The sequence below is a fragment of the Nematolebias whitei genome, chromosome 19 (genome assembly GCF_014905685.2).
Source record: "Nematolebias whitei isolate Nwh7 chromosome 19, NemWhi1, whole genome shotgun sequence".
In the NCBI taxonomy this organism is placed as follows: domain Eukaryota; kingdom Metazoa; phylum Chordata; class Actinopteri; order Cyprinodontiformes; family Rivulidae; genus Nematolebias; species Nematolebias whitei.
The window spans coordinates 26,397,181-26,414,656 of NC_056516.1; the positions used below are offsets into that span (position 1 = coordinate 26,397,181).

Consider the following 17,476-nt stretch of genomic DNA (forward strand, 5'->3'; position numbering starts at 1 on the left):
CATAAAACTAAAGAATTAAGCACACAAATATATTTTATTTCACAACAGGTGCAATGATACTAATTATTCTGATACTGAAACGAAAAAGAGATCATCGCATTGTTGCTCCTGACACAAACTGCCCCTGCAGGCTCAGGTGTGTCGTCAAGTCTGAGGAACTTTAGTGCAGCTTTCGATCGATCAGGTCGAAGCTTTTCCACTCAAATAAAAAAATATGATGTCCAAAGAGCAAGTAAAGATGTTTATTTTTTCCCCCATGCTTTAATGTTGTCTCGTTTATGCTATTTTTATTTGGCTTAATTAAATTTCCACGATGCAAAATTTTGCTGTGATGCTCCTAACTGAGAAATATTTCTTGCATCCTGTTACATTTTAGCTGGATTTTCTCTCTGCCCACTAGTATTCCTGTCTTGTTGCCAAACTGATCCCAGAGCCACCATAACGCCTCTGTGGATTTACCGGATGCTGTAGAGCAAATGTGTGTCAGGAGCCATGTCTGAGTAGAAGAGGTTTGGCTCCCCTCCCCAAGTCAAACTGTTGCGTCAGTCAGTGTGTTGAGGCGGTCCTCACACAGCCTGACCTCCTTCAGCTCATCTCTCTCATCCTTTATCTCTCAGTTCATTTCAGATTTACCAGCTTTTAATCTCAATCTAATTCAAACTGCGTTTCAGCCGTAGGTTGTTTTCTGCTCATCCCTGCTAGAGGGGTTGTACTTTTCCTCCACTCGCTGTATGTGTGTATAAAAGGTAGATATAATAGAGCAGGGTCACTAATGGATGTGGCAAGGTTTTAATATGTCTAATGCAATAAAAAAAAAGGGGAACTCTGTGTTTAAAAGCCAAAGACTTTACAACAAAATAACAAAAAATCCTAAAACTACTTATCCTTAAATGTGCTACTTGTCACAGAAAACATTTCTATTCGATTTTGATTTGTCATCTGCTTCAACAAGGAAGCCGTCGTGTCAATCCAGGACGGGAAAATCCTCAATCTGACTGTGACGCAGTCCACCCACCAGAGCTGCGTTTACTGATGGCCCATCTGTCAGGCTTGAATGTTTGCTCAGAGAAAGAGACTGACATGGAATGAAGTCTGTTCCTTGTTCACATAGTGTAAACACACACATCTTTTGAAGTTTAACTAGAAATATGAGTGATTTATGAGGTGTCAAGCCTGTTAACCTGTTGATTGTTGTTTTTTTTTCTTCATTCAGTTAAATTCTCTTTGAGTTTTGAAACTGGATGCTCAGTTTAATCCCTCAGAATTTGGAGGTTGCATCAACCTAAAGCCTTATAATAAGGAGTAAATATTCATCCATAATACTCTCTGCTTTCTAATAAACAAAATTAACATGTAAAAATAGTTTTTACATTGCAAAAATAAATTTATCAAGTATTTTCACTGTTTTCATAAATGTAGGTGCTGTAGAGCCAACTATCACATATCTTAAATGTGTTTATGTTTACTGGAAACAATCACGGGAATGTTTTCAGATTTTGCTTCATGCTATTATCTTTGATGCACATTTATTTTTTCATCTTGTGGCAATTTAAAAAGTTTTACTTTGCATTTCTTTAAACATAGAATCATTCTCTTTATTATAAGTTGTGGAGTTTGAGATATTATTATTCATTTACAGTATTATAATATTGAATTAACTATTAACATTTCTTATGTAAAAGTGTTTCTGTGTGTGTAAGTTGTATTTTAATTAAATTTACAGTACTGAGCAAAAATTTTAAACCACAACTTTTTTGGCTTCCTTTCATAATGTCTTTGTACTGGTAATCTTTTCAAGAGATCTTGACCAATATTTTCAGATTTGTTTTTTAAATTTTGATTAAAGTGGGGAAAGTGGACAACAAAAGAAGTGCACTACTCAGTATATGAATGATACATCTTTACAAAATAGGAGGGAAAAGGTCATGCAAAGACCTGACTCAGGACTTGCTCTGATCTATGACAAATTCTCAACGACTACTGTGTTTCTTTAAAGAATCACCTATCTAATATTTGTTAAACCATGTTGGCATTACAATTTGTTTATTTTGACATTTTAAATTAAGGAGTGAAAGAAATTGTATCTTTGTTGCAGTACATGTATATAATTGGTTGTATGCTAAATTGTCTTATGTGACAACACAATGCTGGCTCATCCCTTGAGTTTAGCTTTTATGGGTCAGAGAGATATATCAAACAAAGTGATTGCTCAGATCCTGGAATGAAAATGACAAAAAAAAGGCAGAATAAAAAACACATTCAGAAAGCCTGAATATTGTTTAAAAAAAATTTTTTTTAATTATTTTACAGTATTTTCAACCCCTCAAATTCATTCTTACTCTCATGGTTAGTCGCTCTAATTTTAGTTAGGAAAAAAAAAAAACACATTAAATGGTCACGTGACAGAGGATAATCACGGTGTTGCCAGGTGTAGGTGTACGACCATAGTGGTGTTTATGCGCTGGTTGTAGGATTCTACACCATAGATAAATAGACGATAGTTTTGCATTTCCGCGCACCAGAATTTTTTGTTATTTATTTACGTGCAAACCCACATCACACACCCCCCCCCCCCCCCCATCCCATTGCTAAGCGAGAGAGCGCTTTCTCTCATCTCATCACTCATCCATTGTCAAAATGCGACCATTCTAAAGCGACGGTATGACGTTTCGTCATGTCGTACCTGGCAACTCGTAATAATACGGATTAAGGGCTATCCCCGGCGCGCGCCTGCCAGGACTCAACACAAAGTGGATGCGGCGCCGACTCTTCGTCTACTTCGGACATTCTAACGTCGAGCAATCACCACAAGCCTAACCACTGTCTTCATGAAGTGACCTGTCCGTGTTTTTAGCGTGGGTTGAAAGATGATTTCTCCGTGGGACCGGTGGTACTCGACGAGCTGCTGCCTTTGCTGCCACGTACGGACGGGCACCATTATTCTGGGGGTATGGTACACGGTGAGTCCAGTTTTTCAGCCCGCCTTCAAATATGAACAAATGAGCCCAAGTGTGTGCAAATATTCCGTAAATACTAATTAACATTGAGTTTCAGAGAGATTGCTGCTGACTGCACCTGCTTTTTGATTTCGGATGCTGTCGACATCCTGTTAGCTTAATAATATTCATCAACATTTTACTTTCAAGACTTGATTCAAGGCCATGGCATAGAAATATACTCTAACAATCAAGCATGTTTATTTCAATTTAAAGTCATAAATATTTAAATATAACATAAAAGATGCACTTTATTGACTAATTTGTTACATTTTCTAACCTATTCTGTTAAATTTGTCGAACATTTGCTCGTAGTTCAGTAACCCCAGACCTTTTTTGTCCTTTTTGACCTTTAACCCTACAATTAATCAGCCCTGATGAGCTTTTTGTTTCTTAAGAAAAAACACATTGCATTAAGGAGGAATATTTAAAAAAAACAATCCATATATGGTAGTTTTGGTTTTTATATGAAGAATTTTGAATATTCTGGGTGAATTTAAAGATCAAAAATTTAATATTGGTTGTTGTTTGTTTGTTTTACTTAAAGTTGCCTCAAGGTGAGGGGAACACAATTATGTTAATGCATTATTTGATTAAAAAGATAATTTTATAGTTATTTTTTTCATCCATCTATCAGTTTATCAGTCAATAAACTTCCGCCTGTTTCGAAGTCTGGTCACAGGGGCAGCAGTTTCAGCAGGGATGGCCAGACATCTTTTTTGCAGCCATCTTCCAGCTTTCTTGGAGGACTACAAGGATTCCCCAGGCCAGTCAGGAGGCGTAGTCTCTTCATTGTGTCCTGTGTCTTCTCCCAGTTGGACATGCCCAGAAAGCATTCTTTCTCAGCTCCCTCTTCACCACAACGGACCGGCACAGTGTCCACAGTACTGCGGAAGCTGCACAAATCTTCTGAGGATCTTACACCAATTCTTCCTTCACTGGTGAAAAGAACCCAGAAGTTCCTTCACTTGAGGCAGAACCCCAACGCAGAGGGTGCAGTCCAGCTTTTGTTACTAACGCTGGCAAAACACGAGCCACTGGACACAATCCACAAGGATCCTACAGTCTGGAAAAGTAGGCAGTTCTGGATAAATAAAGAAAAAGGAAATTGGCGTTCGAATAAAATATGGGTGTTCCAACTCTGTTATTGTTTTTTTTTTCTAGAAAACAAAAATCTAAATTTCCCATAGTTTCACATTTTAAAGATAAACATAGTAACCAAAATGTTCACTTTTGGTTCATACAGCAATAGGATTTCCAGCTTGCAGAAATTGAAAATGGAATTTAATATCTTTTGCTGCGAGATGCCTTTTATGTACTATTTTAATTTTTATCAGGAAAAGCCAACAAGCAACAGGTTCATGTATGACGACAAGTGAAAAAAGTATTAAGTCAAAGTTTCATTTTAGGTTGTAATATTTTGATCATTTTTGTTTCTTGGCCAAAAAAACATTTACTTAAAAACAAATAAAACAAAGCAATATAATGGGGAAAATTACATATTTTACAGTAGTAGCTAGAGTTTTTTTTTTTTTTTATATATTTCTACAATGTATGATTTTAGATCTCCAGTCATAATGCCTCATTTTACATTTCTTCTTTCAGGCTATTGATTGTTAAATTACAGTTTTATGAAAAACACATTTGTAGTTACTTCATTCTTTATTTGTCTACAAACCCACTCCAGTTTGAGTCCAAGAAGTGGTTTTTAAACCATATTAAAGTTTTAAAATGCTTTGTTAAAAAACTGCCTGACGGCGAACTCATTTTCCTGAGGATGGAATTAAATATTGATAAAGATTTTATTCCTCCCTTTAGATAATCAACTCAGTGGTCCTGCTCATCTTGTTGTCAGCTCTCTATGACCCGGTTCAGTACCGCTACCACCTCACCAGCTCTGAGCTGGGCACGGACATCGACGTCATGGACGATGCAAGTAAGACTTATTCGTGAGGAGGTTTTAAAATTGACTTTGTTGTTACTGGAATAAAATAAGAATAAGCTTGTAAATAATGTGAAGTTATACTAAAATGTTTAGCTGGGCTGGCTCTCAAAATTCAGATGTTTTATTTCCTGGTCTTTGAACGCACCATGCTATCAGATAGTTTACATTAATAACAGCTCATCTGCGTAGAAAGATTTACTGAGCAAGAAAAATCTAAAACTAACTCTTACGGTACGGTGTTGAATACAAAGCTAGAGGAAATAAAAGAAGTCTAAGAAGCCGCTAAAGGAAAACATACATTTCCTTCAGATTGTGAACTGATCGTTTTACTGTTTAATGAATGTTAACACATTTGTTTTTGTTTCTTAGTCATAGTTTGTGATGTGTTCAAGTTCAGCGTACTTTGTGAGACTATAAATAAAATAAAGACTTCATAGTTAAATTGTTAGAATTATTAAGCGGTAATTCGCCATGCCTGCAGCTGTAATGAAATTAATAAATGATTTAGCCATCTAGCACAACCAGCAGTACAATTAGTTGTATTTTTACCACAATTTTAAGATTGAAACTGCTGCAAATGCCCTATTGTCTTAAAGATGAAAAGGTTGAGCTGTAAACTGTTTGACAACTGGAATAAACTTTCATTTTTTCAGTCTGATTTGATTTGTCCAATAAGCTTTAGGTATTTTTTTGTAGATTTAAAACAACAGACAATAAAGAGGCCTGGAACCTGCTGCCTTTTTGGAGAAAATGTTTTTTTTTTTAATGTTATATTACAAACGCTGACATATTCTCTAATAAAAATATTTTCTATGCCGTCATTTAAAAGTGGAGGAATCTAAAACGCATGTATTTGGCATCAGCAGGTCAGAGGTTTACAGACTCGACTCTAATTTGAATACATCTCAAGGTCCTGCCTGAGAAATTAGGTGCCGTATGCGTGCTGTGTTCGCCCACATGTTTCTGCAGCTGTAAAATCACTTCTCTTTTGTGCCCGACACGTCTCGTTTTCTGAAAACGCTGCCCTCAGCTCAGACGCAGCTGAGTAAGCTTAGCAGCATGGAGAACAAATCAAAGCGCACGAGTATTTTCAGCGCTCCCCCCTACGGCAGCTATCATCGTCACAGTCGCCTCTGGACTTCAGACGCCGTCACTGGCAGCTGATTAAAAATGACTGCTCTAATTCTCGGATTAAAACGGCCATGTTGACTCACTCCCCGCCTAACGTGGCGTTTATACTCGTGCTGCTTCGGTCAAATGCTGTTTAAAAAAAAAATTCTCGTTTGTTTTTGTTTGAACACGACAATAAAAATCTGTTTAAATGACAACAAGGTGCACAGGTTCTAAAATGTTCAGTTTTCTGTTATTGTCATGCAAATCGTGTCCTGATCCTGACAACAACAGCATACTCTTGGATGTCCTACCTTTTCTTCTCTTTGTGGCTCTGTCGAGTGCTTCTGACAGTGATGAGTGTCTCATCAGTGAGACGAGAGGTTTAGTCAAATTTAGCACCTCTTGCAAACGGTTATCTTCGGTTCACGCATGCTAGAAATTATGAGATTACTTCCTCCTGTGGAGTTGGACGTCTGTCATATTTACCTCCATCATTTGAGCTGGCCGTCACAAATGACATCAACATTTATTACATCTGTATTTATAATTTAGGTCTTCAAGCCTATAAGTTTTATAATTTAAAGGGCTAACATCATTGTACTAAAACTAATGCTAAGACTTTTGTAGTTTATTTACCACTAATTTTCTTCTATTGGAAATATTCTTTTAAATATTTGTATTCCTCAAGACAACAGAATACCCATGTGTGGAAATATTGGATATTTGGAAATATTTGGATAGCTACCCTCTAATTCAGAGTTTATTAATTTTATTTTTATTTGCTCTTCTGCCATCAAAATAAAATCACCTACTGGGTATGGGTAAAAGCTTCAAAACGATAATCTGTTTACAGCATACTAAATTATATATGTTTTGAATGGAGATAATGTTCTGAACTTTTTAATTGTCTTAAAATATTAAACCCTTGATTTGCTTAATCTCCAAGAAGCAACAAAAAATAAAAGGTTTATGTGCAATGGACGGCAAGATGGTTTTCTTATTCAGTTTAATTGCCATAACTGCATGAATTTTAAAGTTTCATGTAAATTTTATTCATTTTATTTATTACGTTATTTATACATTTTATTGTCCTGATTAGGGGATGTGATTATCAATGACCACAAACCTCGTCCCCACAAAAATATAAGATTATATGAGTGGACACAATAATCCAGTCTGAATCTTTGTCTTCTTCTCTTCTAAACTTTGTTTTATTTATTTATTTATGTTTGTTTGTTTTTGACAGATATCTGCATAGCGACAGCCATATCATTGCTCATGATTCTTATATGTGGCATGGCGACTTATGGTGCTTACATGGTAAACACTCAAAACTAATTAGACCCAAACTCGCATCTGGACATAAGAATTTTATTTTATTTATTTCTCATCTAATCCTAATCTCTCCCGTTCGTAGCAACATGCCGCTTGGATCATTCCATTCTTCTGCTACCAAATCTTCGACTTTGCCCTGAACACGCTGGTTGCTATAAGCGTGGTGGTTTATCCCAACACGGTGCAGGACTACATCCAGCAGCTGGTGAGGACCATTTCATTCCCACTTAAACACCTAATCTGAATCATAAAGTCATGTTTGGGGTTCTTTTTTTTTAAATCCAAGACAAAATAGTACCAGTCTTTTACATTACATAAATCAAGACTGTTGCAGAAGACTGCTTGACACGATTTAGTTCCTCCGCGAAGCATCTGTTATTGAAACCAGGCCACCCAGGTACGAGTAAAAAGTCCTATAGTCGTATAGATTTGAGGTCCACTGAGGCCTCGTTTAGTGTTGAAGACTGAGGGGTCAAGCTCCAGCAGAACTTGAAGTCAGACAGAAATCAGAGTCTGCCTGCCCAAAACAATTGTTGTTTATATCCTGATGCATGCTCAATAATCCAGGTAGAAAAATCTAAAAAAGTTAAATTTGGTCCTCTGGAAGGTGCTATTTAAGAGAATGAGCTGAAAACAGCACCTCAGACTGAAGAAGTCTCTCGGACGAGAGACGAAACGTTTCTACATTTTTTGTTGTTTTGCTTTGTTTTGGGTTTTTTTGAATGTCCAGAGGATCAGATTTAACTTTTTTAAATTGTTGTTTATCTGAATCTGGCCTCGGACAGGACAACTTCTCTCACATTGCTCCTGGAGGATACATAAACTAGACCACCCCCCCCCCCCCCCCCCCCCCCCCCTGTGGTCTTATCAGAATCATGATGCTGATAGACACTGTACCATCTTCTCAGAACTTTGGAACTTTCTGGAGTGTTTATGGACAAATATGGACAAAAAAATAAAAAAATTCACTGCCTTTGTCGACCTCTATACATAAATATATTATGATGTCATTGTATGTTGCTGTTTATGTTGCGAGGTCTTTTCTTGCATCTGTTACACAGTTTCCCGCCCAGGACATGGTGTGAGACATGATTTTTATTTTTTTGGCTTCCTCTTTTTCTCATCTGCCTGTATGTTGTATATAACAGGTCTCTCTTGTAAATGAGGGTTCGAGGCTCAATGGGAACTAGCCTGTATAAATAAAGGTCTAATAATAATAATAAAAAAGTTTTAGTCAGTGGCTGATTTGAAAATAACCTCTCTTGTTCTGAATTACAAAATTTATAGAGCCTTCTTTATTACCTTTTTTTATTTTTCTGTTCTAGCCAGGGACGTTCCCATACAAAGAGGACATCATGTCCACTAACAACATGTGCCTAGTCTTTGCAGTCCTCCTCTTCATCGGCTGCATTCTCTCCTTCAAGGTAAAAATGTTGCATCTCTGTCCTTATTTGTCTCCCAAGTTTAGCCTTGTTTTGGTGTGGCTTAAAACTTCCACTAAAAACTATTTGAAAAATACTACTACATATACATGGGGATGCACGATATTGGATTTTTGGCCGATATGCCAATATGTTAAAACTTATTTGGCCAATAACCAATACAATTACAAATATTTTTCCCTAGACCTACTTACAGAGACTACATAGCTTTCTCTGCTGTGGAATTAAAACACTACATTATTCTGCATGATGAAAATGATGTAACACTTCAACTTGAATTATGTTTAATGTCATATTTATTCATGACATTTACTCTCTAACACAATGACAACACTTGAACAGTGCAAATTTGTACATTTTCACAAATCTGAACTCAACCTGTTAACTTAAAACAGCACCTTTTTATATCGGTGAGTTATTTTGATGGAATTGCCGATATCCGATATTTACATATCGCTAATATCGGCCGATACCGATAATGTGCCGATAATATCGTGCATCCCTAATAAAAAGTACTAACTGTAAATCTTATGTTTTCCATGATAAAGCTTGTAATTAAGGCAGTTTATTTCCGCCACTGAAAGAATGAAACATATGGCGTTTATAATGAGACTGCCTGTGTGGAGGTTCTGATTATGACCGGTCCTGGTGAGATGGTCACGCACTGAGAGAGCAGAAGGTCAGAGACGTCAGGAAAACTTAACTCCTGTCAAACTATTTCTCCTTCCATGCATGGATGGCTCTCTGGATGAGATGGGGCATAAAGTTGCAGTCATCTGTACAATCAAATCAAGTCGTTTCTCCTCTAAGCCGAGATTAAAAATGTTCTCGGCACAGATCCAAAGTTTCGTGACCGTAGGTAGCCACTGGTAAAAACCTCCACTTTAAAGAGTGAAAAAACAGCATGCCTTGGTTTAGTCTTTAGGGTTGTTGCTCCAAAATTCTGCATTTGAGTTTATATTTATGTTGTTGGCCCCAAACAATCAGTAAAGCCTATTTTTACTTGGCAAGCTGCATGCACTGAATATCATGCTGGCATCTGTTTTTTTTGTTTGTTTTTTTTGTACAAGAGGGCCATTGTAAGTAAGAGCCAGATGGTAAATTTCCTTCTTCAGTGATCAGGATGAGCAAACACCTGCTGAAGCTAACATCCTCCCCTTGACTGCATAGACAAATAGGAAAGGAGAGCAGTGGAGGAAATAAGATGATTTGAATAAAATGAGATGGAATAAGATTAGGCAGAGTCAGAAATGTAAATGAAATGCAGACAGAAAAAGCTCATTTGGTGTTGATGTGTACCGTCTGCATCCTTGGCTCTTAACTGCTGCTGAGAATTTTCTTTTACATCTGAATAAAAATCAAGCAATGAAACAAGACAAACATTGTATTTGAACCTTGTTTAGAAGTATATAGGTAGATGAAAGTTAAAAAAAAAGTTACATCCATGTGAGAAACTAGAGATCAAAGCTAGCTTGTGTCATTAACATTTTAAACGTGAGCAAAATGAATCGCATGGGTCGAGTTGACCTTACACCAGTGCTGCGCAGAGAAAGAGGTCAACTCAGCAGATGGTAAAGTGATTGACCAGCACTCTGCTCCCACTGCTGGCAGAGGCACCAACTCAGCAGGCGACACACACACACACACACACACACACACACTCACACACACACACACACACACACACACACACACACACACACCAAACCAACCTTTTCTTTTGTCAACAGAAACCAGCCTGCAGTGAAGCGAGAGATGCCTGTTAAGTTGCTTCTGGTAAAACGGCTGAGAAAACCTCTTCATACAGCTGACTCACAAGAAACACCATCAGTAGAAATAAAACCTGCAGACAAGTGTCTCATTGTGTGTTCCTCTTTTTGTTTTATTAACAGGCCTATCTGATTGGCTGCGTATGGAACTGCTACAGATATGTGAGCGGCAGAGGCACCACAGAAGTTCTGGTTTATGTCACCACGAATGACACCACGGTGAGCCCTTCATTTATCACTCCAACAACACACTGACAATCCTGCCAACAATAAAATTATAAATATGTTTGCACAGTGATGGATAATACTCATCTCAGAAGATTTTGTTGCATAAACTTTAATACAGGAATTCTTATAATAAAATAAAATTCTGTTCTGGTCTCAAAGTGAGGTTTTATTTTGCTTTGACAAAGTCTCACTTTATTGTTGCACATTTTTAAGTACTCTGAGTTAATGCGATAAAATGCTCAGAGGAAGGTTGGAAAATATTTAGAACAATAGTTGTCTTTCAAATGTAAAAGCAACATTTAGTAGATGCATTAGAAGACCTGTCGCGATAAACAATAAATCAATTAATCGCATAATAAATGAAAATTATTAACCTAATTCTCATTTATCGTTTCTTTGTCTCTCTCTCTTTTTACTGAAGACACTGGATGACAAAAGGCTCAACTCCAGCGCTCTTCACTGACCCCTCCCTTTCTCCTTTCTCTTTAAAATCTGTTTTAACCGTCCATAATCACATTTTTGAATCATTTAAAGCAGCTAAGCTGAGAAGCTAAGCTAACAGGCCGACCTCCTGAAAAAACCTCCGTCTTGTCGAAGCCCCAAAATTCACAGTTGAAACCCGTGCCTTCGTGTAAAAAGTTGTTTTTCTCTGCAAAAAGAAGTTGAGAACTTGTTGACTGATGTTTTATTAAAAGCTTTGTGTGGAAAAATGCTATGCTAAAGAGCTCAAACCACACCGAGCATTCGCCATTTTGAGAACTGGAAAAAAGGAAGGAGAGACAGCCCATGTCATGTCAAGGGGCCTCCCTCCCATTTTTCTTAAAGAAACACGCTGCTCACTCCCTCACTATCCATCCTTCAGTTCAAACAGTCTTATACTGCTATACAGTGATCAAAAATGATACTACACTCAAAACAAAATCAGCATTTTTCAATAATTAGTAATTATTGTCAAATTTCAAACAATATTATCGTTTATTGCAATAATTTCAGAGACAATTAATCGCCCAGCAAAATTTGTTATTGTGACAGGCCTACGCATTACTATTATTATTAATTAAATATAGATGAAATATAAACTGTTTTAAAACAGGAAAATGGTTGAGTGAACAGAACTTTCTGCATCTTTAAAATTAATTGTAAGAAAAAGACAATTTCAAACTGGATAATTTTCCAAGAATTAAAAAAACAGAACTGGGTATTCAAACTATTTCTATGCTAATAAATGCTATATTTTCTAATACAAACAGAAACTTATGTGTCCAAATAACTGATTATTTATATATATATTGACACAAATCAATGTAGGTTTCCATTTCGTGGCTCTGACTCGTTGGGGCGGGGGGATAGCATGGGATCTTTTACACCAGGACCTTTGGTTCCCAATCATGATGATTCTCCAAGACTTTGGAGACCACATTCAAATGACTTGTTTTGTTTTAATCTTTCATCTGTTTTTAATGAAAATGCATTTCGTTGCGCATTAATTCCAGCTGAACAACTTTTTTTCCTGTCGGTCTAAAATAGTTTTGCTGCAGCTGTGAATGTAGTGTGGTGTAAAATGTACAGTGGAGACGTTTAGGGTTCTGGTGCCATGCTGCAGGTCGTTCTGAGGCGTGACTGGAGGACTAAACAGGTGCTTCTAAGAGGTTTTAGCACAGTCATAGTTTCCGTGTGTCAGTCTCGTTCCTAATCCACCTTCCTGATAGATAAGACATTAATCTGTGTCACACCCGCTGTCAACTGTGTACGCAGCACTTTATCTGTCACTTTGTCCTTGTGCTGGAGTGGATATGACTGTTTTCACTTTAATAAACAAGCCTCAGCAGCCAGCAGCTAATCCAGCAGGCTCTGATGTCACACTGTGCATCATATGGCCTTTCAGCAGATGTTGGATAGAAGCCATTTATTTGTCCTTCTGATATTAAAAAAAGAGAAAGGAAAAAAACAAGTTGGGAGTTTGAAGCTGCTGAATTACGCTGACTGAAAGAGCTCAAATTCCAAACTAAACATGTGCAAACACACAAAATATAAGTTTATACAAATGCACCTTAAATGACAAGAACACTAAAGTGTTTCTGGAGACGCACTGAAATTTAGATGGATGTGCTGGTGTGTCTATGTGAGGTAAAAACAAACACAATAAGAATATATTGCACATTTAAAGTTAATTTAAAGCAACAGAAAAGTTGTTTTAATTTATTTTGTTGCTAACTTTAATGATAAATAAGGCACAAGCGTTACAAATAAATAGCACATATGTCTTAATATTTACAGTACTTTTCTTCTGTTTGTAAATGAATTTGTTTACTTGGTGTTTACATGTTTATTTGCACATCCTTGATCTTTCTACTCCCGTACAAACACAAGTGAAGGCAATTAACAAAACATTAAGTGCATTTAAAAAAATTACTTCTTCCACTTGATTTTAGCCTTATATGCAAAATAGAAGGAGCTGTGACTAAAATAGTGATTTATTCTGTACACAAACTCAGTTTTAACCTAAACAACTGGAGTAAATAATACAGTTTTTAAATTCTTAGTTTTTATTTCTAGTTGCTTTAACTGCCTAATTCTGAACAAGATGATGTCAATAAGAAAACGAAGGGGAAACTGAAAGTCAAAGTGAAACCCAGAGCTCCGGCTGTCTGAATTTCAATCGGAGAAGCATGAAAGGACCAGTTGTTCAGATATCTTTGGTGGATAAACGGGTTAAAAAAATCTCTCACATTGGACTGAAAAACATGGAAACCTGGTTTTATTACTGCATCAACAGTAAATGGAGCACTTCGTCTATTTTTACTCGTAAAACGCAGGCACTGAGTCTAAATGGCTTCTTCCTGCCTCAAACATTGAGTACCCAGCTGCTTATCTTTTGTGCTTTTCTATAAATGCCATTAAAATGCACAACGGTCACCCCTCTCTCTTTCCCCCACTCCCTCCTCCTCTTCCTCCACATCTCTCTGCGTCCTCCCTTCTTCTGGAAACGTTACGTAACCGCTTCGTTTCAAATCCCATCTGCGATGTGTTCTCGGGGCCTCTCTGGCCGCTTCACGATTCCATCCCCTCCAAACATCTTCCCTCGCTCGGTGACTTAGCAGCAGTGCTGGTTTCATAACACCGTTTATAGAAAAAGACCTCTGACAGACGGAGCACACGCTGGCCTGCGTGGCAAACAATGTGTTCCTTTTAAAAGAAAGAAGGAAAGTCCCGTCCAAAACCACCCATTTATTACAGCGATGAAGTTTAGTTTAAATCGCATGAACTTTTCCAATTTAAACTAGAGAAACTGCATCTCCTGCAAAAATGCAGTGAATGCTTATTGCAGCAGAAGTTGCTGAAAAACAGCTGAGATTAGCTAAAACATTCTGAAATGTAGCTGAAATGGAAGAACAAGCATAAGTAAGCAGAAGCAACACATTTGCTGAATTTGGTTTAAATAAGTAGAAATGTGCGCACACATATTGGTAAATTAGCTGAAAAAGCTGAGATTAGCAAAAGAAGCAGTTGAAAAGTAGCTAAAAAGTCAGAAAGAAGCTTAAATTACCAGAAGGAAGTGGAGAGAGCACAATTGTGCCCAATTAGGCTTAAAGAAGCAGAAATGAGCACAAAAAAGTAGAAATTGTTTGAAAAAAGGCAGAAAGTTGCAAGAAACAGCTGAATAGTAGCTTAAGAGAAGAAAAAAAAGCCCAAATTACCAGAAGGAAGTGGAAAAAGCACAGTTGTGCCCAATTAGGCTTAAAGAAGCAGAAATTAGCATAAAAAGGTGGAAATTATCTAAAAAAGGCAGAAATTTGCACCAACCCCGCTCCCCCCCCCCCCCACACACAGCTGAATAGTAGCTAAAAAAGCAGAAAGAAGCTTAAATTACCTGAATGAAGTGGAGAGAGCACATTTTTGCTGAATGAGGCTGAAAAAAGTTTAAATGAGTGCAAAAATGTGGAATTATCTGAAAAGGCTAAAATTCGCAAAAAACTGCTAAATAGTAGCAGAAATAGCCGAAACTTGCAGAAATAAGATGAAAGGAACATTGCAAGCTGAACTTAGCCGAAAGAAGTTAGAAGAAGCACAAACATGTTGTAGTTAGCAAAATCAGAAAGGATCACAAAACAGCAAAAAAAACAACTTCTGAAATTAGCTGAAAGTAGTTGATTTTTTATATATATATATTTGCACAAGGATGCTGAGCGAAGCTTTAAAGTAATAAAATGTGAAAGGAGCAGTAAAAGGTTGTAAACAGATCTAAGTATCTGAAGGATGTAAAATGAGCTCAATTCATTTTCTCTGAGGGAAAAATGTCAGAAAAGGCTAAATATTTAAAAAAGCTAAAGGTGTACCAATATCAAAAGTTATAACAGGATTGTCCTGAAAGAGCTGAATGTTTTGACATATGATTTGTTGAAATAGAACAAAAATTGTGGAACGAGAACGATCCCGAAAAACGTACAAAGTAGATAGACGGAAGAATAATAAATATAAACAGGATCACAACAGTGTGAATGCTTAATAAGAGACTCGGGGAGAACAGCAACACGATTTGTTAAAGATGAACATTTTTCTGCTGCTTTCAATACATAATCTTGCCAAAATTGATTAGTTTTAAAGTTTTTAATCAGCAGTAGGCAACCACAAGAAAAATCTGTTTAAGGTCAACACGGATGCATTTTGTTAAGAACAAATCGGTACCTTACAAATATTACTTTAGACAAAACGTATAAAGATGAGGAATATGTTTACATGAAAATATGGAACAAAAACCAGTTTAAAACCTGTAAACTAAAACAGGCGGACAGATGCTGCTCTGCAAGGTTGTATGAAAATAAAAACTCAGAGGAAAACGGGCTTTTGAATATTTATTTAGTTTTTTTTCAGAAGAGAGAACATGAACGTTTCACTTTCGAGCTGCTGTCTCTGCTTCCATCATTCTCCCTGACCCCGTTTACTTCCATGGATTATTTTATCAAACTAATATCTGTCGCACCCGGAGACCGCCCAAAATGAACCCACCAACTTCAAGTGTAAACAAGCGACTCGTAATTGTTGGCAACAAAATGTGATTCTGCTTTCATTAGAGAATGATGCGTATTTATTTATCGTCACCGGTAATACACATTGAATCAAAAACGCATGTTGTGGCTTCATCGTGCATTTTTGGAGACAATTTTCACTTCACACATTTCTAAGACTAAATGTTTTTATTGACTTCATGTGATCAAAGCATTTTAATCATTGTACGTCAAAAAAACAAAAAAGCTGACACTAGTGAAAATGAAGATTGTTTTTGAGCTCACTGCGCCGTTTGTTGCAGGTTCTGCTGCCGCCTTACGAGGAAGTCGTTGCCATCCCACCGAAGGAGCCCCCTCCTCAGTACATGGAGGCGTGAGACGCCCAAAACGATGGATTATTTGCACCAACGCTGGCTGCGGTGTGAAAAACAAGACAATCTTTTAGATGCTGGTTCCTGCCAACTTTATTTTAGATTAATTCAACCCTGAAGCAGCAACTCAGGGTTGTTGTGATGTACTGTCCCTCGTCTCTGTCCTCGTCCAAGGACAAAGGCCCCCGTCACCATCAGCCCTCCCTCAGGGCTCTGCTGTTCGCCCTGATAGCGCTGACCCAATTCAATGTGAACTTTTTAGTTTTTAGTTAAAAGTGCAACTGTTAACCCTCCCCCCTCTCTAATACTGTGAATTATCCTGGTGGTCTTAATCCAGACCACCTAAACAAGGGAGAGCGTGAAAGGGAAAGGCAGATGTGACCGAGGATAGCACTTTGTAAAAATAGTTGAAGTTCCTTCGCTGAATGTAAAGTCAGGGTATTTTTCTATGAACTTTTTTTTTTAAAAAGGAGAAAACCATGAGAATCGAAAAGCTGTGCTCGCTGTGAGAGATTAACTCGTCACTCACCTTTTCTGAAGTTAATGGAAGAAAAACAATCAATAATAGAATTTTGTAAATTTCAATCTGTAGATGTAATCCGTCATTTGTCAGTGAGACCCCTCAATAATCCGTTCATTCGTTTTCCTTCCTGTATTGTTTACATTTTATACAATTATTAACAATCACGCTCATCACTAAATGGTGAAAATGTTCCGAGTCCCCGTTGACCTGCAGCTGCATCCTGTCTATTTTTGACGCTCTTAATGTAAAAAAGTCATCTTTAGTCAAAGTGAAGCTGACTTGGCTGGACTGAGGGCATTTTCCTATAAAGACTGCGTGACGTGCTGCGTCCGTTTTTGTTCTGCGTACAATGAGACTTTGCTCTTTAGGTGACGTCGTAGAACGTTAATGTGGCCAAGTGCTCATCCTCCACCTGGACTGTTGTGACCAATAAAACAAATGACTTAATCTAGTAATTATGTCAGTGTCGCAGACTATGCAAGCAGCTCGTAAATCCTGGATACGCTAGTTTTTATTGGTTCTTCTGTGTTCTCGTTTAGTCTTTGAATACCCTTTGGATGGTAGAAGCTTGTTAAACACCATGAATCAGTGTTTGTGTGTGAAAGATGCACTTTCATGTGACTGAAGGATTTTGAAGGTTTATACATCGTTTTGTTGTTGGATCTGCATGAGCTCATGTGCTCAGTTACGAATAAAAAAGCATAATCAAGCACTTGCTCGTTTATTGAGAAATTAATTCAACTGTTGT

At 37.3% G+C, this 17,476-nt stretch overlaps 1 protein-coding gene across 1 annotated transcript; it reads left to right on the top strand.

Moving 5' to 3' along the window:
- The first annotated feature begins 2,714 nt into the window (after positions 1–2,714).
- laptm4b (lysosomal protein transmembrane 4 beta) lies at positions 2,715–16,789 on the top strand. The gene is made up of 7 exons (XM_037692793.1): positions 2,715–2,960; positions 4,815–4,932; positions 7,301–7,374; positions 7,472–7,594; positions 8,715–8,813; positions 10,724–10,819; positions 16,137–16,789. The coding sequence occupies exons 1-7, from the start codon at positions 2,868–2,870 to the stop codon at positions 16,209–16,211; spliced, it is 678 nt and encodes a 225-aa protein (XP_037548721.1). The 5' UTR covers positions 2,715–2,867; the 3' UTR covers positions 16,212–16,789.
- The last annotated feature ends 687 nt before the right edge of the window (positions 16,790–17,476 follow it).

Coding starts and splice junctions, on each gene's coding strand:
- laptm4b (XM_037692793.1), top strand. CDS start 2,868: ATGATTTCTCCGTGGGACCGGTGGTACTCGACGAGCTGCTGCCTTTGC. Junction 4,933..7,300: donor CGACGTCATGGACGATGCAA/GTAAGACTTATT, acceptor TGTTTTTGACAG/ATATCTGCATAGCGACAGCC. Junction 7,375..7,471: donor CGACTTATGGTGCTTACATG/GTAAACACTCAA, acceptor TCCCGTTCGTAG/CAACATGCCGCTTGGATCAT.